Here is a 20,599-nt window from a genome sequence, read left to right as displayed (position 1 = left end):
CAGCCTCCAGACAGTAGTACGTCAATGAAACCCTAAGTGATTCGTTGAATTTTGTTTGATAGGTTTATAATTTTGCAATCATTTTTTTATGCACAATAACAAACAACTTAACATCCATGCAAAAAATCAAACGAAGCTCTTTTCTCTCCATACAGAGTCGTAGCTAAGTATATATGTGCATATATCAAGGAATACTAATTAACGTTGTTGGTATTTTGAACTAACAGGTTACTGAAACTAGGAGCTGATATGCACATTTTTAATGGCCAATGGAAATCTTGTATTCATCATTTTGTGCCTTCTTCGTGCATATAATTTTATTGCATGACTAACTATTCATTGGTTATAGTTTATACAGAAATACAATATCCAATCAAATATTAGCGGATGCCATTTCTCGGTCCTTTTCGTTGATGTTTTGGCCATATCGCCCTATATATTAAGTAAGGACAAGCTATCCGAAAAAAATGTTTGTTGCATATTTGGTCATTTTTATTTCTTACGACCGATCGATCAATTGCTATGATGCACATTGTCCAGATTTTTTTGAAGAGATAAAAACTGATGTGATTTTCAGATAATTTATAAATGTAACAAGCTACTGATATCAAGGATGATATTCATCAAAACCTTTCCTTTCAACTCTAATTTCGGGATAAATTTTTTCAATTAATCGAAACCTCTATTTAGTTTTCTCTCCCCCCTTTCCCCCATTGCCTATGCTTAGTCACCGTGACAGTTTCATGGCTTATATTCACATTACGTAGCGTATGGCGACATCTAGCAATCTGCTCAAATCGGTAATGATGACCGTTTGAATTAGCAGTGAAGTCAGCGTTAGCTTCGTTTTAAAGGACTTGCAGTGGCTTTGAGATGAAAAACAGCAATAAAAGCACTATTACCTTGCTTTGTATTTGGCAAAATTCGTATAGATTTTTTTTTGTGGTTGATATATAGCATGCAAAATCATAATACATTAATATGCTTATATGTACTTGTCTTAGTTCAAATCTTGTATTGGGTTGTTTTGATGATATATTATAGTCATGTTTATTGTTGATTTTACAAATGTGCCGACTCTTCATAAAAAAATGCTTACTTATACTTAATACTTACTTTTTTTATTAAAAAATACATTAATTTCTGTCTAATTAGACGATAATCTGTACATGTAGGAACTATTTTGTTTTAAATATGTACTACTTTCCAGTATGTTCTTTTTTGACCGGGCCCGATTAGGTGGTGTTGCATCTTACAAAGTCTATCCAAATTATTTTTGCAAAGAATTCCCTTCAAGCCGGTGTTAGGGCCGTCTTAAACTTGCAGTGAGGTGAGAGTTTTTTTTTTTGCTCCGTGGTGAAGGCCTCACTGTGACTTTGAGATGAAGAACAGCAATAAAAGCGCTGTTCCTTTGCTTTTTGTGTGTTTTTTTTTTGCTGTGTATGTATTGATTTTGTGTCATGGATGGATACCCCATATCCTTTGTTTTTCTATGAATAAAATGATAAAATAAAAGTCGCCCATCGAAATGTAAGAAGGGAGTTACGGAAGTTAAGCTGCTGATATTCCCCGTCACAACATTTTCATGTACCGTTTATTTTATAGTGTATTTTGTGAATCTCCAATAGAACCCCTTTGTATACACAATTTGGACTCCTGGAAACATAAACACATCAACAAATATCAAAACATAACCAGTGTTTACTTTTCAATCAAGACACGCCAAACCATTATGGTGCATCTCGATTTTTATATTGCTAATGGCTATGTAGTTGACACTACGGATTTATTTCATCAATATTGTGTCGTCTGTGGATTAAATTTGATTACTTTATTTCTATTTACACTATATGAATACGATATACAATTTCTGCAGAGTAATTTATTTGTATTTATCTTCACACAAGGAAAAACTTTTAGTGTTTACAAATTTGTTTTTTGGGTAAACATTGTCTGTCATTTCAAGAGCCTGTCAGCCTGTTGTCGTGTTTGTTTTTCGTGACCAAATGCAGAAGTTTCATTTGATAAAAAAGTTTTAATTCAAGGAGCGACAACCGTCAAAACACAATTTTAATATTGCCTCCAACAATTGTAGGTCATTCTAAGTACGAAAAAAATCATGTTCATCTTTAATTGAGAATTAGAAAACTTGGAAGGAAACTTTCAATATAAATAAATTTACGTATTTGCGCTCTCTATTTTAAAAATGATTAATGCGATTCCCCATTTACTATTATAATAAGTTTTAGTGAAATATAGTAAGTTTTGTATATGTCGGATGTTTTTAGCTAACCTTGCATTGTGAGCTATTCTCGTTACTTGGGGTCCGTCGTCCGTCCTAACTTAAATCTTCTCTGAAACTACCACGTTAAATTCAACCAAACTTGGCCACAATCGTCATTATGGTATTTTCTTTATAAACAAGATGTCCGATGGTCCTGTTTGCCAACCAACATGACCGACATGGCTAAAAATAGAACAAAGGGTAAAATTCAATGTATGCATGTCTATTATCATGAAAACCGCTGTAGATAGAAAAAAATCTGACGGGCAAGAGTGTTCGGAATGATCGCCCTACTCTCCTTATATATCAAAGTAAAACTGTCAGATAAATTCTTATAGGGGACATTGCCCCTAAATGGCGTACGTAGTTTAACTTATTTGCGTCTCTGCCTATTATCTTGAAAACTATAATAGATAGACAGGGGCGGATCCAGCCATTTTTAAAAGGAGGGGGGAGGGGGGTTCCAACTATATGTCCCCATTCAAATGATTGATCGTCAAAAAAATGGGGGGGGGGGGTTCCAATCCCCGGACCCCTCCTCTGGATCCGCCACTGGATAGAGTAAACCCGTTTAAATAGCAAATATAATCAGCAGTACAAAATCTACAAATCAGTAAACATACTGATCGAAATGGTCAGTCATAATTGGAGTTTTTGCCCTTTCATGACGATTTTACCAATTTTTGGTGTTTTCATATTATCTTGAAAACTATGATGTATATCTAGAAATTTTGAAGAACAAAAATGATCAGCAATAAAAGATCTACAAATAAGTTGATATTTGCGGAAATCGTCAGTTGACTCCTTATAAGAGTTATTGCCCTTAAATGAGGATTTTAACCCGTCCGTTAACTTTACAAAAATCTACTTTTCTGTAACTACTGAGCAAATTGGAACCAAACTTGGTTAAAACCATCAATGAGGTTTCTAGTTTACAAAATGTGTCCAATGATCCCGCCTTCCTACCAATATAGTTAAAAATAGAACAAAGAGATAAAATGCAAGTTTTGTATATTATCTTGAAGAAGGTTGAGATTTACCTACTGTCTATTTACAGCAAAACTGTCAGATAAATTCGTATAGGCTGCCAGATGACTTCTTATAGGAGTTATCACCCTTATATGATGAATTTTAATATTTTTTTTCCATTTTGTCTATTATCTTGAAAACTATAATAGACATTGAAAAAAATATCAGCAAAACAAAATCTACAGATAAGTCAAAACATGGCCGAAATTGTCAGGCGACTTCTTATTGGAGTTATTGCCCTTTGATGTAAAAATAAGAAGATGTGGTATGATTGCCAATAAGACAGCTTTCCATTAGAGACCAACAGATATAGAAGTTAGCCACTATAGGTCACCGTACGACCTTCAACAATGAGCAAAACACACACCGCATAGTAAGCTATCACCTGGGCACAGATGGCACTTGTGATGTTTGCCATTACGTCGTCGTAAACTTACAAAAAAAATCTTCTCTAAAACTACAAGACCAAACTTGGGCGGAATGATCCTTATGGTATTTAGTAAAAAGTTTGTTTTTTTTATAATTTTTGTCCGTCAAAAAACATTGCTGTACGGAACATATATGGACAAAATACACTAATTGTCTTATGGTCTTGAAATTTTAATTGAGAAATCTGACGGGGCAAAAATGCTCAGAATGCTTGCAAATACATACTTCCTGTTTGCACCTAAATTATTAGATCACTCTAGATGAGTTATTGCATAATTATGACGATTATCAACTTAAACACCATAGTAGATAGGTAGAAAAATGTTGCAGGCAAAACATATCAGCATTTCAGAATCTGCAAAAATGCCAAAGTACCCTAAACAATTGGATGACTCATTTAAGAGTTATTGTCCGTAAATGATGATGTTTGACTCAGCAATTTTAGCGTGTTTGTCAATTATCTCAAAACTATAATAAATAGGTAGAAACTTATAATGACATAAATGATCAGCCAAAAAGTCAAACATGATCGAGCATTGTATGACTCCTAAAGGAGTTATGGTCCTTAATTGACTTTTGTAGACGAATTTTCATGTGTTTGCCAATTATCCTTAAGAATTATAATAACAGAATGATAAAAAAATTGTTATCAGCACAATTGATCAGTAATTTATGATCTACAAGAGAAAATTGGTAGAAGAAATGTATCTGAGGCTTCTATTTTAGTAGTTTTAGACTGTATTCGTCTAAATAACAGCCCAACAATGTTAGATTTATAAATTTGCGGAAACAAATTTTTTGTTCTTCCCTGGCCGGGATTCGAACTCATGCTACTGAGATATCGTGGCACCAAATCGCCTTGCACCATGCCCGACGCGCTAGACCACTCGACCACCTAGGCTCGACAAAAATCAAGCTTTCGGTGGCCGGGTGTTACCTTTCCTCGTCAGTTTTTATCTAGCGTCGTAACACAGTACATGATATATAAGGCATGAAGATGGAATATTACAGATCAGCTGAATTATCTATCGTAGAGGATCTTACAAATTAATGTAGGATGCAGTCACTGAAATAATTATATTTTAAGTACGTCTGAACCAGTGACAACTCTACGACAGATTTTATCCATCGGAAATAACAACCCAACAATGTTAGATCTGTATATTTGCGGAAGCAATATATTCATGAAAATAAGGCTGATGCTTGAGGGAAAAAAATCATAGAAAGAAAACGAAATCTTTTGTCTCTTTTTATATTACCGCCAACAGGTCCATTCAAATAGTAGAGGCTTTATGTGTTTCTATTTCTTTGAGCAAAATCACACAATAGTCCCTACTAATGATAGTTTTGTTGTTATCAAGACATAGGCGTACCAAAGGCATAACATGTTGACTTGCATTTAGTTGTTTTATGAAGTATCTGTTATTTCAATGATTAATTTTTGTTTCCTTGAATAGAATTTTAATATTAACCTTTTACATCTTCAAAAGCACGTGTATGCTGTCCCACCGGGCCCTGAATTACTTATGATCAAAATTCAATCATTGAGCCGTATGGACAATCGGTTGTCTGGTTAGTACAGCATCTTAATGCTCAATTCAGGGTAGTATATCATCCTTCCTTTGAAAGCGGGGCGTATTTCCAGAACATTGAAATATACCGTCTGGGAGAGCGAGGCGATAACATTTTTGGATGATTTGATGCTAAGTAAATCATATAAATCGTAAGAAATACGAGATTTATTTTTTTTGACGATCAGATCTCTACGCCCCCTGGATCCACCACTAACACCTACGAAGACAAAAACATCATAAAACCAGTATCAACATTACGTGTAGTATAAACAGCTGTCTTATTAAAACTACTGAACGGACTACTTCAATTGTAGCACTTAATGGGACTATGTTACACGCAAAATTGTCCTTAAATACTTTGGCTTCGTAAAACATCCAAAACTATATTCAAGTCAGACACATTGTAATTATTTTTCAATCTGTGGTACAAGTGTATAACATATAAAGCAAAACATTTGAATCAAGCAACTGAGAAACTGAAAAGTGTGGGAAGTCTCTATAGTTATATTTACTAAAATGACACCGATAATGAAATGTAAACTATTTGCTTATTCTGCAGAATATACAGCTTCACCGGATCAGGGTTTGGTCTTCTATCAACAAAAGTTCTATAAAATAATGTGACCTGTCACTGCATATATTATTTAGCACCACTGGAGGTTATACATTCCTTCAACTGCTATAAAGTTCGATTGTTTTTTTTTTTTTAATTATATCACCGGAAAGATCTTCCAATGGCTATGGGAAAGTCCAAGTATATAAATATAAATCAGACACACTAGTCAGTAAAGTGCAGTCACTTCATTAAACAGTTCTGCAGTCATTAATTCTCCCTTATCTTATAGAAATAATTTAAATCACTAATGTAAAATATTGTCAAATTTTCAGTCCTAACAGACTACCAGCAGCAAATATTACAAAAGGAACACACTACCATGATGTGGGGCTATAGTCTGCATGAATGAAGTTAAAGTTTCATATGTTTCATAAATAGAATTCTATGTCTTGTACAAGCAGTTAGCCAAATTTTAGGTTTATTTACCAACATAAATCAGCAGTGCTGTATCCTGAATAAATGAACATAAATCGAAATACATAGCTCAATTTTCAGAACTTTACTTCAAATATAAAATGGGGAGATGTAGTATGATTACCAATGAGTCACTGAAGTATCTACCCGAATCCAAAGTAACGTGAATTTAAGCAACTGCAAGTCACCGTAAGACTTTCAATAATGAACAAAACCCATCCACTATAGTCAGCTATAAAAGGTCACGATTAAACAACATCTGAAGCAATTCAAGTGAAAAAGCAAACGGTCTGATTTATTACAATACAATGCTTCTTGTTGATGCTTGATGGCAGGGAAAAATTATGAAATCGTAAAAGATATATATCTTAATAGGTTATTGCAGAAAAAATTATAATGAAGCACGATAGTTGTCTTTCAAAACTTATATACAAAAGTATATTTAAAACTTTTTAAATAATACTAGTACTTGAATAAATAAAAATATATAAGAAGATACAGAAGGGGCAACCAAAAACTGTAAGTCAAAGAAAGATAGAAAACACGATCATCAAAAGAAAAAGACAAACAAAAGCCCTCAAAACTAGATGTATATAAAATAGGAAATGTCGTATGATTGCCAATGAGACAACTATTCACCCGAGTCCAACTAAGGCGGATTTTAGCAATAGGTATAGGTCAACGTACCATCTTCAACAATGAGTAAAACACATACCGCTATTTATGACAAAATGTGAAACAATTCAAACCAAAAAACCAACGACTTGATTTATGACAAAACAATAAACAAAAACAAACACGACTGATAGCAACCAATGACCGACGACCACTGAATTACTGGCTCCTGACTTGGACAGGCACAGCTAGAATGAGGCAGGGTTAAACACGTTTGTGAATTCTCAATCCCCCACCCAAAACCACCCGTAAGTTATATGAACCTTGGACAGTTGTGTTACAGCACAACATAAGAACAAACTGTAAAAATCAGTTTGAAATGGTTTGATTCATCAGATCGGCAGCATTAAAAACTCAACACAAAAAAAAAAAATAACATTGAACATTGATGAGGGTCTGGATGGGGGTGTCCTTCATTTCTGTATTCTTTATTTTTTAGGCCATTTTTCTCTATTCTTTATATATTTTGCTCATTATTCTCTATTCTTTATTTTTTGGGTCCATTTTTTTCTGTTCTAAATTTTTTTGCCCATTATTCTTTATTCTGTAAACCCCCACCCAGACCCTCATAGATAAAAAGATAAATGACACACAGCACCGATCTAAGAGTAATTTATCAAAAACAAAATCAACGTCGGTCAATAACCGATAAAAAAATGCAATATTCCACTATCTTACTACGGTGTTTAATTGATATCCTTTAAGAATAAGTTTATTAAAAGGATCACAGAGTTCACATGGATCATATATAAAGTTACGGGCTTTATAAGCAACAACTGTACCGTAAAAATTAGGATGTGATATCTATTTTAATAAGAATTCTACAGTTACAGCCAAACTTCAAAACCAAATCTTTGTTTCTATGAAAAAAATTAGCCAAACCATAAGTAATATATGGTAACGAAATCCCTGACTTAACAATTTATCAGTTATACATAGATAACTGTTTTGTGGACTAAAATACATATCCACCTTTCATCTATAGAAGTCACTAGTTCATCGGTCAAGGTCGCAGGTAATCTTCAATGGTACATGACAAATCATCTTGAAGTGATTCACCCATGTGCCTTAAATCTAGAAACAATGCTGAAGGATGAGCAATATAAAAATAAGGAGATGTGGTATGATTGCCAATGAGACAACTATCCACCAAAGTTCAAATGAGGTGAATGTAAGAATGTAAAGAACTGGATTATTTTGGCCTTTACTTTAGGTGTCCCAATGGCTGTGTTTCTGGGCAAGGAAAAGAGTTCATGTAAACTGATATCCTGATTTAATCTATATATAATCAATTTTGTTAAGAAAATTCCATTTTAGAATAGCAACTGATATCAGCATGTGATCACTGTATTGTAGTAAGTTGAATCAGTACGAAATGTATTTTTTCTGACCTAATATTAGAGGGTTTGGATGGGGGTTCTTCATTACTTTAATTTTGTAGGTCATATTTCTCTATTCTTTATATTCTAGCACCCAATTATTTTCCTTTCTTTATTTTTTTGGCCTATTTTTCTCTATTCTTTATTTTTTTGTCCCATGTTCTGTAGATTTGGCCCATTACTCTTTAATCTGTAAACCCCATCCAGACCCTTATATTAGTATTAACTCAATGGACCAGTACATACTACATATTTAGTAGGAACTAACAATATACTCAGTTTCTTGTTGATATGGGAAGTTTTGAGAAATGAAAAGAAATTAAAAAAGGAAATTAATATATCCTCAGGTCATGGACAAAAAATGTGCTAAGTTATCGCTTGAATCAACTGGACATTACAAACATAAGAAACAAACATACATTAAATGTGACCTTGAACAGCAGAATGTAACCTTGGGGAAAATTCTTACATGCATACACTTTGAGAAATATTACCTGGATTCAAACTTTTATCACAAAGATATGTCTTAGACACATTTTTATTTAAATGGGTTGGCTTTCTTAGTTCATAGACAACAATTGTATAAAGTGTGAATTGAATCCAAGCAGACGAAATGAAGTGGAATGAAAAAAAAATGGCATAGAATTTTATACACACTCCCTTGTGGATCAAATGTAGATTTACACAGATAAAAAGCATTTTTCAGCGTGTAATGCAAGCATTTTTATGCCCCCACCACAATTCTTCTTACCACAAAACACAGATCAAATTCGAAATTGGGTGGCATCACTTTTACCATTCATGTGTTATGCCCTTTATAAACATAAAAGTTGCTGAATTTTTCATTACCGTTTTCTAACCATTAGTTTGCCTCAACCAAATGTTATTAAACTTATACACAATGCTTATTACCACAAAACACAGATCAAGTTAGAAATTAGGTGTTGTCACTTTTACCGTTCTTGAGTTATGCCCCTTTATAAATGGAAAAATTGCTAAATCTGTCGTTTCCGTTCTCGAACTTTAGTTTGCCTCAACCAAATGTTTTGAAACTTATACACAATGATTATAATCACAAACATATTTACAAGTGGGGGCATTTGTGGCCTATAGACACATTCTCCATTAATTTAACTGTTAAAACAAGCTGTTTTCATCACAAGCCATGTACATTGTACATGAATAACATGTGTTTACACATGACCACACATATTTTTTAAAGGGAAATGAATACATGTAGGTAAGAAATTAGTAGAAAAAATACTTCAAAGTTTCAATTAAAATAATTTGGAAAAAAAAACCCATTGACATTATATACATATCAGGCATTGACATCCCACAAGAAGCTTAATAGTACTAAATGGTGGAACAAGAAGATTTTTTTGCCTTTTTTGAAATAAAAAATAAAATAATTCTGCCCTTCGAAATTTACCTCAACTGCACATATTCTTCTTGTTATAATCACATTGTTTTTAAAATGGAGATCAATTTCAATGTTCTCTATTTATAACCCTTTGTGAATTTGACATTGTGCACTTTATTTAGTACATTGGGTATAATAAAACATGTCATGGCTTAGCTTTTAAAAACTAGAAATTATTGTTAATATTTAATTTAGTGCTGATATCTGGACTGGTAGATCTAAGTCTATAACATTATTATTTTTAGAAAAAGTGCTTATAATGTAGTAAATGTACCTTTTCTAGATTAAAAGGGGTAGGGTTGAGATTTACAAAATAACAAGTGTATCAAGTCAGGAACTTGTAAGAATTGTCTTATGTTGTATCTTTTAAATATTTTAGTTGTGATAGTTTCTCTTATATATAGTCACAACAAATTTTTTTTTAGAGTTTTAGTGTTGTGATGATTTAGATGGTTACCAGATGTCTTTTGTTTTGGTTTTTTTTTTGACGTTGGGTTGCAGCTGAGTTTGTCATTGCAATATACCCATAATTTTATTCATGGTGATAACAATCCGACTCAATCCATGAATTTTAATCACAGGATGATAGTCCAAAATTGGTCAATAAGAATGCTAGACAATGAGGTTTTTGTTAATTTGCCAATTTGTTCCTCTATTCAGTTGTGGCAAACTTCATATAGGAGTTGCTCAGGAAGAATGAAAAGAACCTAGTATATCCTTTGACTTCAAATTCCGCTATACAGATGTCTTCTCAGTAAATATTTCAAAGTTAGGTGACAATGTGGAACTCATCTATCTCATTGAACTTGAAATTAAGGATACCACAAATACAGTTAAGTCTTCCTCCTATATGGACTTACATCCAGAAATTAACAATGAGGATCAGTTAATAACTTGACTTTACCAACAAAAGAAATGATTTCAGCTTTCAAAATGTGAACTTTCCACTTGTATGTAGCAACATTCCAGTAGAGCCTGCATATAAGTATATATATCTCCCAGTTGATAAGATATTCCAGAACTTGAGGTTCCTTACATGATTTCAAGGATAGATAACTGGGATATCTGCGTTACAATCCCCCTATCCCCTTTTTCTTGAGTGTGACATCATTGAAAACTACTTTTCCCCAAACATGTACTTGCCATGAATCAAAAATAACGGTGCCACCTGTGGATCAGGATCTGCTTACCCTTTTAGAGCACCAAAGATCATTCTGGATTTTGGTAGGTTTGGTGTTGCTGTCTTTAGTTTTACATGTAGTGCTTTGTTTTTTCTTCCCTTTTTTTTTTTGTTTTCTGCCATGGTATTGTCGTTTTTTTCGTAAAATTATGTTTTTTTTTTGTCCCTTTGGTGTCTTCTGCCTCTATTTTTCATTCATGTTTATGGAGGTGTGGCTTGATTTAAAGCTTTAAGTATTTGGTTTGAGTTGCTCATCACAGTCCTGTCTTAATGTATAGATGTTATTGAATAGAGAGCAAAATTATGTTATCAAGTCAAAGAACCCATAAAAGTATTTAATTATTTATCCTAACAATTAATAACAATAATAAATTAATGTTAATTATTAACAGAGATATATAACAATAATTTTCACAATCAATCATTCAATCATTAAATATATAATCACAGACTAGTTTCCTTGATATGTATTAAAATTGGTCAGACTTTCTTTTTGAACCCCTTCATGTATGTCTATTCTGTCAAGAGATTGAGTTTCAAAAAGGAAGACTTTCCTGAAAATAAGAGGGAGGCATTAACACATGTATGTCAATCATATTTTACAATAAAATATTCAATTTTTTATTAAGTAACGTATCTTATTTACAGAAATAAATTTTCTGGTAGATAGGATTTCACTTTAATCAAATTTTACAGGTGAATGGTCTTTGAACCAACTGCCTTATAAAATATTGGAAATTTCAATTGAAATTTTATGGAAGTGACTAAATGTATGCCATCTAAAATTGTCATAGAACAAGACCTACACTAAAACACGACTCAATGTTTTCAAAAGTGAAAAAAAAACCAAAACATCCTTAAAAGTATGCCAAGATGGTCATGTAAGATGGAAACTTGATATCTTATTATACTGAAAATCATCTTAGGGAAGAGACACAGTAATTTTTTCACAACTAATCTTGACTCTTGACAAAGGGTAATTTAGTGCTTGAAATATCATATGGTGAAGACATATTTCTTTTGTTCACAGGTGTCAACTCGGCAGATATTAATAGGATACATTGGATATTCCTAAAAAGAAATGGAAATCTCCCTCTGCTAGTAAATCTTCCACTAAAAGAATTTCTTGAGAGGGAGGTCTACCACTTAAGTGGTTTGAAATGTTTACAACAATGTTTCATGAAGATTACGTCAACCTCTAAATGTTTCTTGTGTTGTTGAGTTACTGTTCTGACATATCTTTTTTATTCATAATACTATAATATTAAATTTTTAAAGTCTTTTCCAAACCACTCTTGCACAGAAATAATAAACCACACTACCATCAATAATTTTTTGGTGCTGATGTATTCAGAATGTTGCTATTAAAAAAATAAGTATTGCAGTCAAAAAGTAAAAGTTTTCCCGATGGAAAAAGATATTAGATAAAGTGGGATCTGTTGAACTGTTTCATCTGAGAAATACACATTCCAAAACCTAGTATTCTTCAATAGCTCCTGTAATAAGAATATATTTAAAATGATGAAAATTGATACATTGTATACAGCACATAAAATTTGGTCTTCTTTGTAACACAAGTGTCCAGAGTACTGTAAATTCAGAAATTACTGCGATGTTTTTATTATTATTGCGAAAAATGCGACAGGGTTATAATCGCAAAAATTTAAACTTGCATTTGAAAATTTTGTATATGAATTAAACAGGATTTTCTCAATATCGTAAAAATCAAAATCGCATTTTAGTCTGAAATGACAAAATCGCAATAATAAATGCACGCAATAATTTCTGAATTTACAGTAATCAGAAGTGTTACATCTAAATTAATCTTAAAGACATATGCTATTGCAAAATGCTAAAAAAATGAAAGAAGACAGCAGATTAAGTCATTCTTCAAATATTACATACAAAACAATACATTACTAACAATATCAGTATACAGCAAGTACAACCATCATAGCTATATTATCACAGAATATACAATTTTGGTCTGATATGTATCAAAATAAATGGAACTTCATGTATTGTCATCAGTTAAATGAAAAATTCTAAAATACATTTTCACGACTTCATATGAATAAAACATCTTTGATATAACCAGTGATTTATCATTCAATGTACAAATCAATTCTGTATTCATACTTCAAATAAAATATACTATAATAAATACTATGACAAAACTATTATTTCATAAAAATAAAATATTGCATATGTCCCATGGTCTTTAAAAATAAAATACATCATGGCAATTAACAACTAGAGGCTCTAAAGAGCCTCCTGTGTCGCTCACCTTGGTCTATGTGCATATTCAACATAGGACACTCTCCAACATTGTAGACGAGAATAGAATTCATGACAAAAATCTCTGTTTTGTTGATCTTGTATTGCTGATCATTTAGTCTGTTTAGTTTCTCTCTATCTTCTTTAGTTTTTGCTCAAAACACAAAAGAGGGTAAACAAATCCTCATTTAAGGGCAATCACTCCTATAAATAGCAGTCTTTTGCGCTCAACCACAGGCCCACCAGCCCAGTCATGTAAAAATGCTGTTGGGCCTGTAAAAATCATCTCTACAGGCCAATAGAATCAAATAAAATTTTCATAAAATTCAGCTTTGGGCCAATAGATTCAAAAGTTTATTGTGAAGACTGAAAGAGTAACAGTCTACTAACTATATCTGCAAAATTTGACTTGTTGGTAGATCTTGCCTTGCTGATCATTTTTGTGATTTAAAGTGTCTTATTTATCTATTATAATTTTCATCATATAAGGCAAAACGCAAAAACATGGTTAAAATATTAAATAAAGGGCAATAACTCCAATAAGGCAAAAATGAAAAAAATGTTAAAATTTGTCATTTAAGGGCAATAACTCCTTTAAGAAGTCGTCTGACAGTTTTGACGTAATTGACAATTGGTAGAGCTCAACATTCTGAACATTACTGCCCGTTCAGATTTTCTCTATTTATAACAGTTTTCAAAATAATAGACAAAACTTGCATTTTACCCCTATGTTCTATTTTTAGCCATATCAGCCATCTTGGTTGGCAGGCGGGGTCATCGGACACATTTTTAAACTAAATACCCCAATGATGATTGTGGCTTAATTTGGTTAAATTTGGCCCAGTAGTTTCAGAGGAGAAGATTTTTGTAAAAGTTAACAGATGACGATGGACGACGACATTGGATGCCAAGTGATGAGAAAAGCTCACTTGGCCCTCTGGGCCAGGTCAGCTAATAAAGACTAAAAAATTACAAAGTAAGTCAATAAGCACCTTCTTTGAGGCCATTTTGTTCGAACCAAAATACTGTAGGACAACAATTACATATTATCCATGTATTTTTTATGCGCTGATACTAATAGACAAGAAATACAACTGCATGTCCCAGTTACTGAAAAGATCGAGTGTTTTGCTGCATTCTAATTAGTTTATAAACTGTAAATATATTATCAACATTTTTTACACATTTAGCAAAATAAATGTGCTGAAAACTATGCCTTTAAACTATAAAAGTGGATGCAATAGCATATACCATATAACAATGGAATATCATAAATATTTTCTCATTAACACATGAAATTAGAAAACAGTGGCTTTCATTGTGAGCCAGTTTAAATCTGCATAAGATTTAAATTTTGAATTCACTGGAGCTAGGTAAAAAAAAAATCATGAAAAATCTAATTGTGAATATCTAGCTTTCACCAGTCTTAAAACTTCTAGGACAATTACATGAAATATTTTACATCAATTTTTTTGCATGATTAATGAAACACACCAGAAGATGAGAACAATAACATCCCATTATTGTTGACAACATTTCTGCCTGTCATATAAAATTTTCTCCATACAATTGGATATCTCTTATATAGTAAGACAACTGTCCATAATTAATAAAAGTTAATGGAACTCATCAGATGACCCACTTTCAATAATTACCAAATCTTAGATTAGCAATATTTCTTTTTCAAGATGTCATGTCTATGTAATTTCATAACTGAAATGTAATATGACCAAAGTTATTTACAATTTCTTAAGATGTCTGTAGTTTACGAATCCAAATAAATTGTTCCTTAAAAGCATTTATGTCTTTTCATTAAAATGTTAGATGGTTGTATCTAGTTGTGATGAAGTTGTCATCTTCTTAACATTACAGTGTCAAATAGTTTTCTACTAACTGTTGTCTTTGTTTAATTTCAATCAGCTGTTGCCTTACATTTCTAGAGAAATTTCCATCCCATACAATTATGCTACCATAATCTTCATCTGAAAAGTCAAAATATGTATACAAAAAAATATGTTAAAAATCCTAACACATGTTTTATATAAAAGTTGTTTAGTTAATAACTTGATTGGCTGCTTTACATCCAATGGCAAATATGACATGCATATTCAGGACTATACTGTGGATTCATTATTATTTGTTGGATACCAATTTTTGTTGATTTCATGGGTACAGGTGAACCACATATTTAAATGTTCAACAAATTACGAATTTTCTATAGGAATATAATTATCCAAACTTTGGTAAAATCATGAAATCAAATATCCACGAAAATGAAAGTTTTCTCGAATACACAAAAGTTGGTACCAACAAAATTAATGAAAAATGTTCATGATGTTCATGTGATATAAAGAAACCCTACTCTGTACTAGAATGACATGCCTTCAAAATTTATATGTTCTAGCTCACAATGTAACAGTCTAAAGGAATTTAGGTCACCTTACTTGTCTACTGTAACTGTGAGCCAAAAAGTTTTTCTACTTGCATCTCAACCCTGTGTGCTCGGTGGAAAAGCAGCAAATACTTATTGCATGGTCTTTGGTTGGAAAAGATAGAGTATCAAACAACATTTGGATTCAATGAAAGCAAGCTACCAATGAATATGTTATTTCCAATGAGAGAAGTTTATTGGTTATATATCAGGGCTTACAAAACCAAAAAAAATTGAACCAACCAGTGGAAGCCCTGGTATATAACCCTTAAACTTCTCTCATTGAAATAAGCTTATCCATTAGACCTATCTAATGTTGATCTCAGGAAAAAGGTTATATAGGCATTTTCTACACCAAAATTGATTAAACATAAAAAAAAATTCTGGTCTCATGATGATTTTGTTGAAAGAGTTTAAATGTACAAATTTAATCTGATCTCAAAGATTCAAGTTTTGAAGGATTTTATTACATTATAAAATTGAGAATGGAAATGGGGAATGTGTCAAAGAGACAACAACCCGACCAAAGAGCAGAAAACAGCCGAAGGCCACCAATGGGTCTTCAACACAGCGAGAAAATCCCGTACCCAGAGGCGGGGTTCAGCTGGCCTCTAAAATAAAATGTGTACTAGTTCAGTGAAAATGGATGTAGAATATCATTTGCCTTTTTTAAGCACATTTTCAATACAATCTCAGTGAATATAGGCATTATTTGACATCATTTTATACAGTTGTTATGATTTACCATGACATTTGTAGGAGTCTGCTCTGTCGTGGAATCCTAAGGCTCCACTAACAACTAATGAGTGTTCTGAAAAATAAAATAAGGATTTACTACTTAAGACTATTCGGCCTTTTTAGTTAGTAAACTGAATGATATTCAACAGTTTTTCTCTTCTGATATGATTGTCACAATGCGTTCTATATAATCATGCTTTTATGATTTCTTTTTTTTCAATTTTGGTAAATTTACTAAATTTGTAGAACATCACTTAAAAGTCAAATTGTTGGGCAAAAATGGGTCCCAAAACAAAAACTTCTTTTACTGGTAGTAAATTTAATTTTTAACAAAATAAAATGCTTACCTTTATGGTGTACCGTCAACAAACTCCTCACAGGGTTTGTGTATTTGTGTGTTAATACAATAAGATTTTTTGTCTTTACATCAACCAAGCCAATATGGCCGCTACCAGTCCCAATCCACAGTACACCTATATTGCCTTGCAAAGCTAAAGATGTTATTCTTGATAAGTCTTTCCTCAGTCTACATAAATAATAAATACTTATTAACAATAGGAACTTTAGAACACTGATGCAACTCTCCACTAAGTAGGTAATAAACCATAGCTTACGCATTTACAGATTTTATAGATAATATGTACCAGTATCATGAGTACAATGTCTTTCAATATCAATTACATTCTATACAAGGACACACATATAAGTTAGCACTGCTAGGCTTTCAAAGCTATTCTTCCTGTTCATGACTTAATTTATACAATATATGTTCTACATCAAAAACATTGAGAAGAAATTACTTTTTTCCTACATTCCAAAAATCTTAGCTTTTCTTTTCTATTTTCTATTTGAAAAGAAAAGACAATTGGTATTTTGGCAGATAAATGTAGGAAATTCCACCTATTATTAGATCACAACTACACAAGATACAAAGGAAAAACACATATTAAATCAAGAATGCTACAAGATTTTATACAAAATATACCTTATATATTTTTTCACATAAACAATGTACCTCCTTTTTTTCCTTTGCCTGTGCTATGTCAGGCTGTCAGTAGACCATGTGTTATTCATTTTTGTGTGTCTGCTTGTACACTTTTTTTTTCATGGGTAGGATATATGTGGTTGATGTGGTCTGTTATACTGTCCAGTATTTCTTTTATGAATTATTTGTTTAAACTGAATTTAACATGAACTTACTGAAAGATCTGGGAGATATCCAATGTTGACCTTGGTTTCAGGTCTGCTGCAATGTAGATGTGTACAATACAAGATTTAGCATGGGATAAAAACAGTTTCTTATGTCCCAACACCATATTATTTATCTGTGATGGTCTTCTGAAAATACAAAAATAAAATACATATGTTTTCGAATCGAAAAATTGAAGGTTTATAACATAATTAAACACAAATAAATATGTGAAAGTGAATTCGTAAAATTCAGGAGGAAATAGTTCTCTTGGTTTTTCATATGGCTAAAAATCTCTAGATGTAACGAGGATTTAGCAAGATTTTGTGGGATGTTTTCTAATGCTATTAAAGTGAAAAAGCAAGAGGAGCTCATGTTCAAGAGTTTAAGCAATGAACATTTTCTTTAGTTTCTCTTTGTCTTACTTTGGATCTGCAGTATCTATCTTCTTTTCCACACCTATACTTGATCTGGTCCTAAGTATCAACACACGAGACCCACAACTGACATACAAATGTTTATCTCTCTGTGATACCTCCATACACCGAACAACTTCCTTAGCATTACCAGGGGTCAAACACATTGGTATGGCTTTTTCTTCCTGAAAGAGACAATATCACTTAGCTTTATTTTTACTGGTCTGCAATATACTGTGTTTGCAATTCATTTTAGGTAGCTGTGTAAAAATAAGGAGCTGTGGTGTAAATGCCAATAAGACAACCATTAACAGAATACCAGAGGACAAGGATGTAAACAATTACAGGTACTGTAAATTCAGAAATTATTGCGTGCGTTTATTATTGCGATTTTTCAAAAATGAACAAGAATGTGAGTTTAATTATTGCAATTTCAGAAAATCTACATACATATTCTATGTTTAAGTTATCAAAATGTGAGTTCTTATTATTACGATACTCACATAGTCGCCTTATTCGCATTAATAAAAACCTCGCAATAATTTCTGAATTTACAGTTACTGAAAATCCCTACCCAATTTTCCGACCATCATTCTAGTCTTTCATTTCACTGTGCAGGGCTACCTATTAGATTTACTGTGAATTTGTTCTCATTCTAAGTATGCATTTAATATTTGCCATTCAATCAGTAAAAAAATGCACACAAAATGACAAAATCCACTTCATTAGATTATGGTGCATTCATTTTGTACAAATCTGATACTTTCATTTGCTATATGATTACATTTTTTTAATAGTCAAACAGAGAATTTGTTGCAAAGATACATTTCTTTGAATCAACTTTCATTAAGAATGCTAGAAACAAATGTTCTGAAAGCCAAATCTTTCAAGAAAACGATACCAATAACTTACATGAATCAGATCAGAAACTAAAAATACAGCTATAGTTCCATTTGCTAAACCAACAAATACCAAATCATCCTTAGAACTGAAAAAGAAAAAGCATAACATACAAAAAATATGAACCTTACAAATAAAGATAATAAAATCATGGATTATAAGGAAATACATGTAAGTATAGAAATCAACCTTAATAAAAAAGAATCAAAGGATCATATATTTTGGGAAATCATGGTTTATTTATTCGGGTTGTTGTCTCTTTGACACATTCCCCATTTCCATTCTCAATTTTATTTATTTATTAGTTGAAACTGGCTTTGAACTAGGTTTCAGCAACTGTGAGTACACTGGCAGGTACACTTGGATAAATACTTTTTTTGTGTTTTTTGGCCATTTGTTAAGTTTTCTGTTGTGTTTCATGTCAATCTGATTAGTCAAGCCCTTTCCAACTTTTTTTTCAGATTTTTCTTATGTTGTGTTGTTATACCACTGTCCCAGGTACGGTCAGGGTTGAGCACTGACAAACATGTTTGACACTGCCACATTCATTATGTGTGTGTCTGTAATTCAGTGGTTGTCTTTGGTTGCTGTCTGTCAAATTTGGCTTTTTTTGGTTTATGAACATTATAATAAATCAGGCTGTTGGTCTCTCTTGAATTGTTTAACAATCTATCATGCTGGTGCCATTTATAGCTTAAAATATGGTACAAGTTTTTCTCATTGTTGAAGGCCATACAGTGACCTAGAGTTATTTATATCCTTGTCCTCAAGTCTCTGGTGGATAACTGTTTCATTGGCTATCATACCACATCTCTTTATTAAATATTTTTATATTGGAATGTCAAAGGAATCTATTTCTTATTAGCTTTTATATATAGAAATAATGAACTATAAAATATAGAATAATCATTTCTTCATTTTATTGAAAAATATGGAATTCATTTTTCAAAGTATCAATACCAAAAATGTGTGATAACTAAAAATGAAAAGGATCTCAATTTCTAATAATACAAGCATCTATTTTCAAAATAGTATTAAATACTTTAAAAATATTTAATACTAACTGATGATTAATTACTATGCTTATATAGAACATATGAACAAATTTGTAAGTTCCTTCAATTACACCTGCCAACATTTAAAGTTTGCAAAATATTTCCTTAGACGTAATAATGTGCAGTATATGGAAGAAGAGGCTTATTTGAAGCAAACTGAAATTCATGTTAAAACTACTTCCCATTGACATGAAGTCTACAATATTACTTAAAAATAGACCAAAGACTCAGATGGCCAGGTTGCACAAAGTATTTCTTTAAGAAATGACTGTAATATTTTTTCAGTTTATGAAGAAATAACATCAAAAATGTGATGCACACTGAATAACCCGCATAGCGTTATTTAAAAGTGTGCACCACATTTTTTATGTTATTTCGAATAGACAGAAAAAATATTACAGTCCTTCCTTATAATTTAATTCTAAATTTCATTTTTAAGGAGTAAATCATGAAAAAACATTGATGACGTCAGTCAGATGACAAAATTATGTCTATTAGCTGATAGACAAAAAACTTTCAGCCAATCAAAAGACATATTACATCCAAAATTAAATTATTAAACAATGGACAATGCTCTATACTAAACATTA

General features: G+C 32.0%; 1 protein-coding gene across 3 annotated transcripts in view; it reads right to left on the bottom strand.

Annotated features, from left to right (window-relative positions):
* Positions 1–11,324: 11,324 nt before the first annotated feature.
* The window catches only part of LOC127719950 (leucine-rich repeat serine/threonine-protein kinase 2-like), a 92,557-nt gene continuing 83,282 nt past the window's right edge, over positions 11,325–20,599 (bottom strand). For all 3 annotated transcript variants that reach the window (XM_052226322.1, XM_052226330.1, XM_052226339.1), the window contains 6 exons: positions 18,967–19,042; positions 18,064–18,239; positions 17,650–17,787; positions 16,797–16,975; positions 16,457–16,522; positions 11,325–15,262 (listed from right to left, as the gene is read on the bottom strand). In XM_052226322.1, coding sequence (XP_052082282.1) covers positions 15,147–15,262; positions 16,457–16,522; positions 16,797–16,975; positions 17,650–17,787; positions 18,064–18,239; positions 18,967–19,042 — 751 coding nt within the window. In that variant the 3' untranslated portion in view covers positions 11,325–15,146. The remainder of the gene's footprint in view (positions 15,263–16,456; positions 16,523–16,796; positions 16,976–17,649; positions 17,788–18,063; positions 18,240–18,966; positions 19,043–20,599) is intronic.

This window comes from Mytilus californianus, unplaced genomic scaffold, assembly GCF_021869535.1.
Source record: "Mytilus californianus isolate M0D057914Y unplaced genomic scaffold, xbMytCali1.0.p SCAF_1, whole genome shotgun sequence".
Lineage (NCBI taxonomy): Eukaryota > Metazoa > Mollusca > Bivalvia > Mytilida > Mytilidae > Mytilus > Mytilus californianus.
This window is presented reverse-complemented; position numbering and strand designations above follow the sequence as displayed.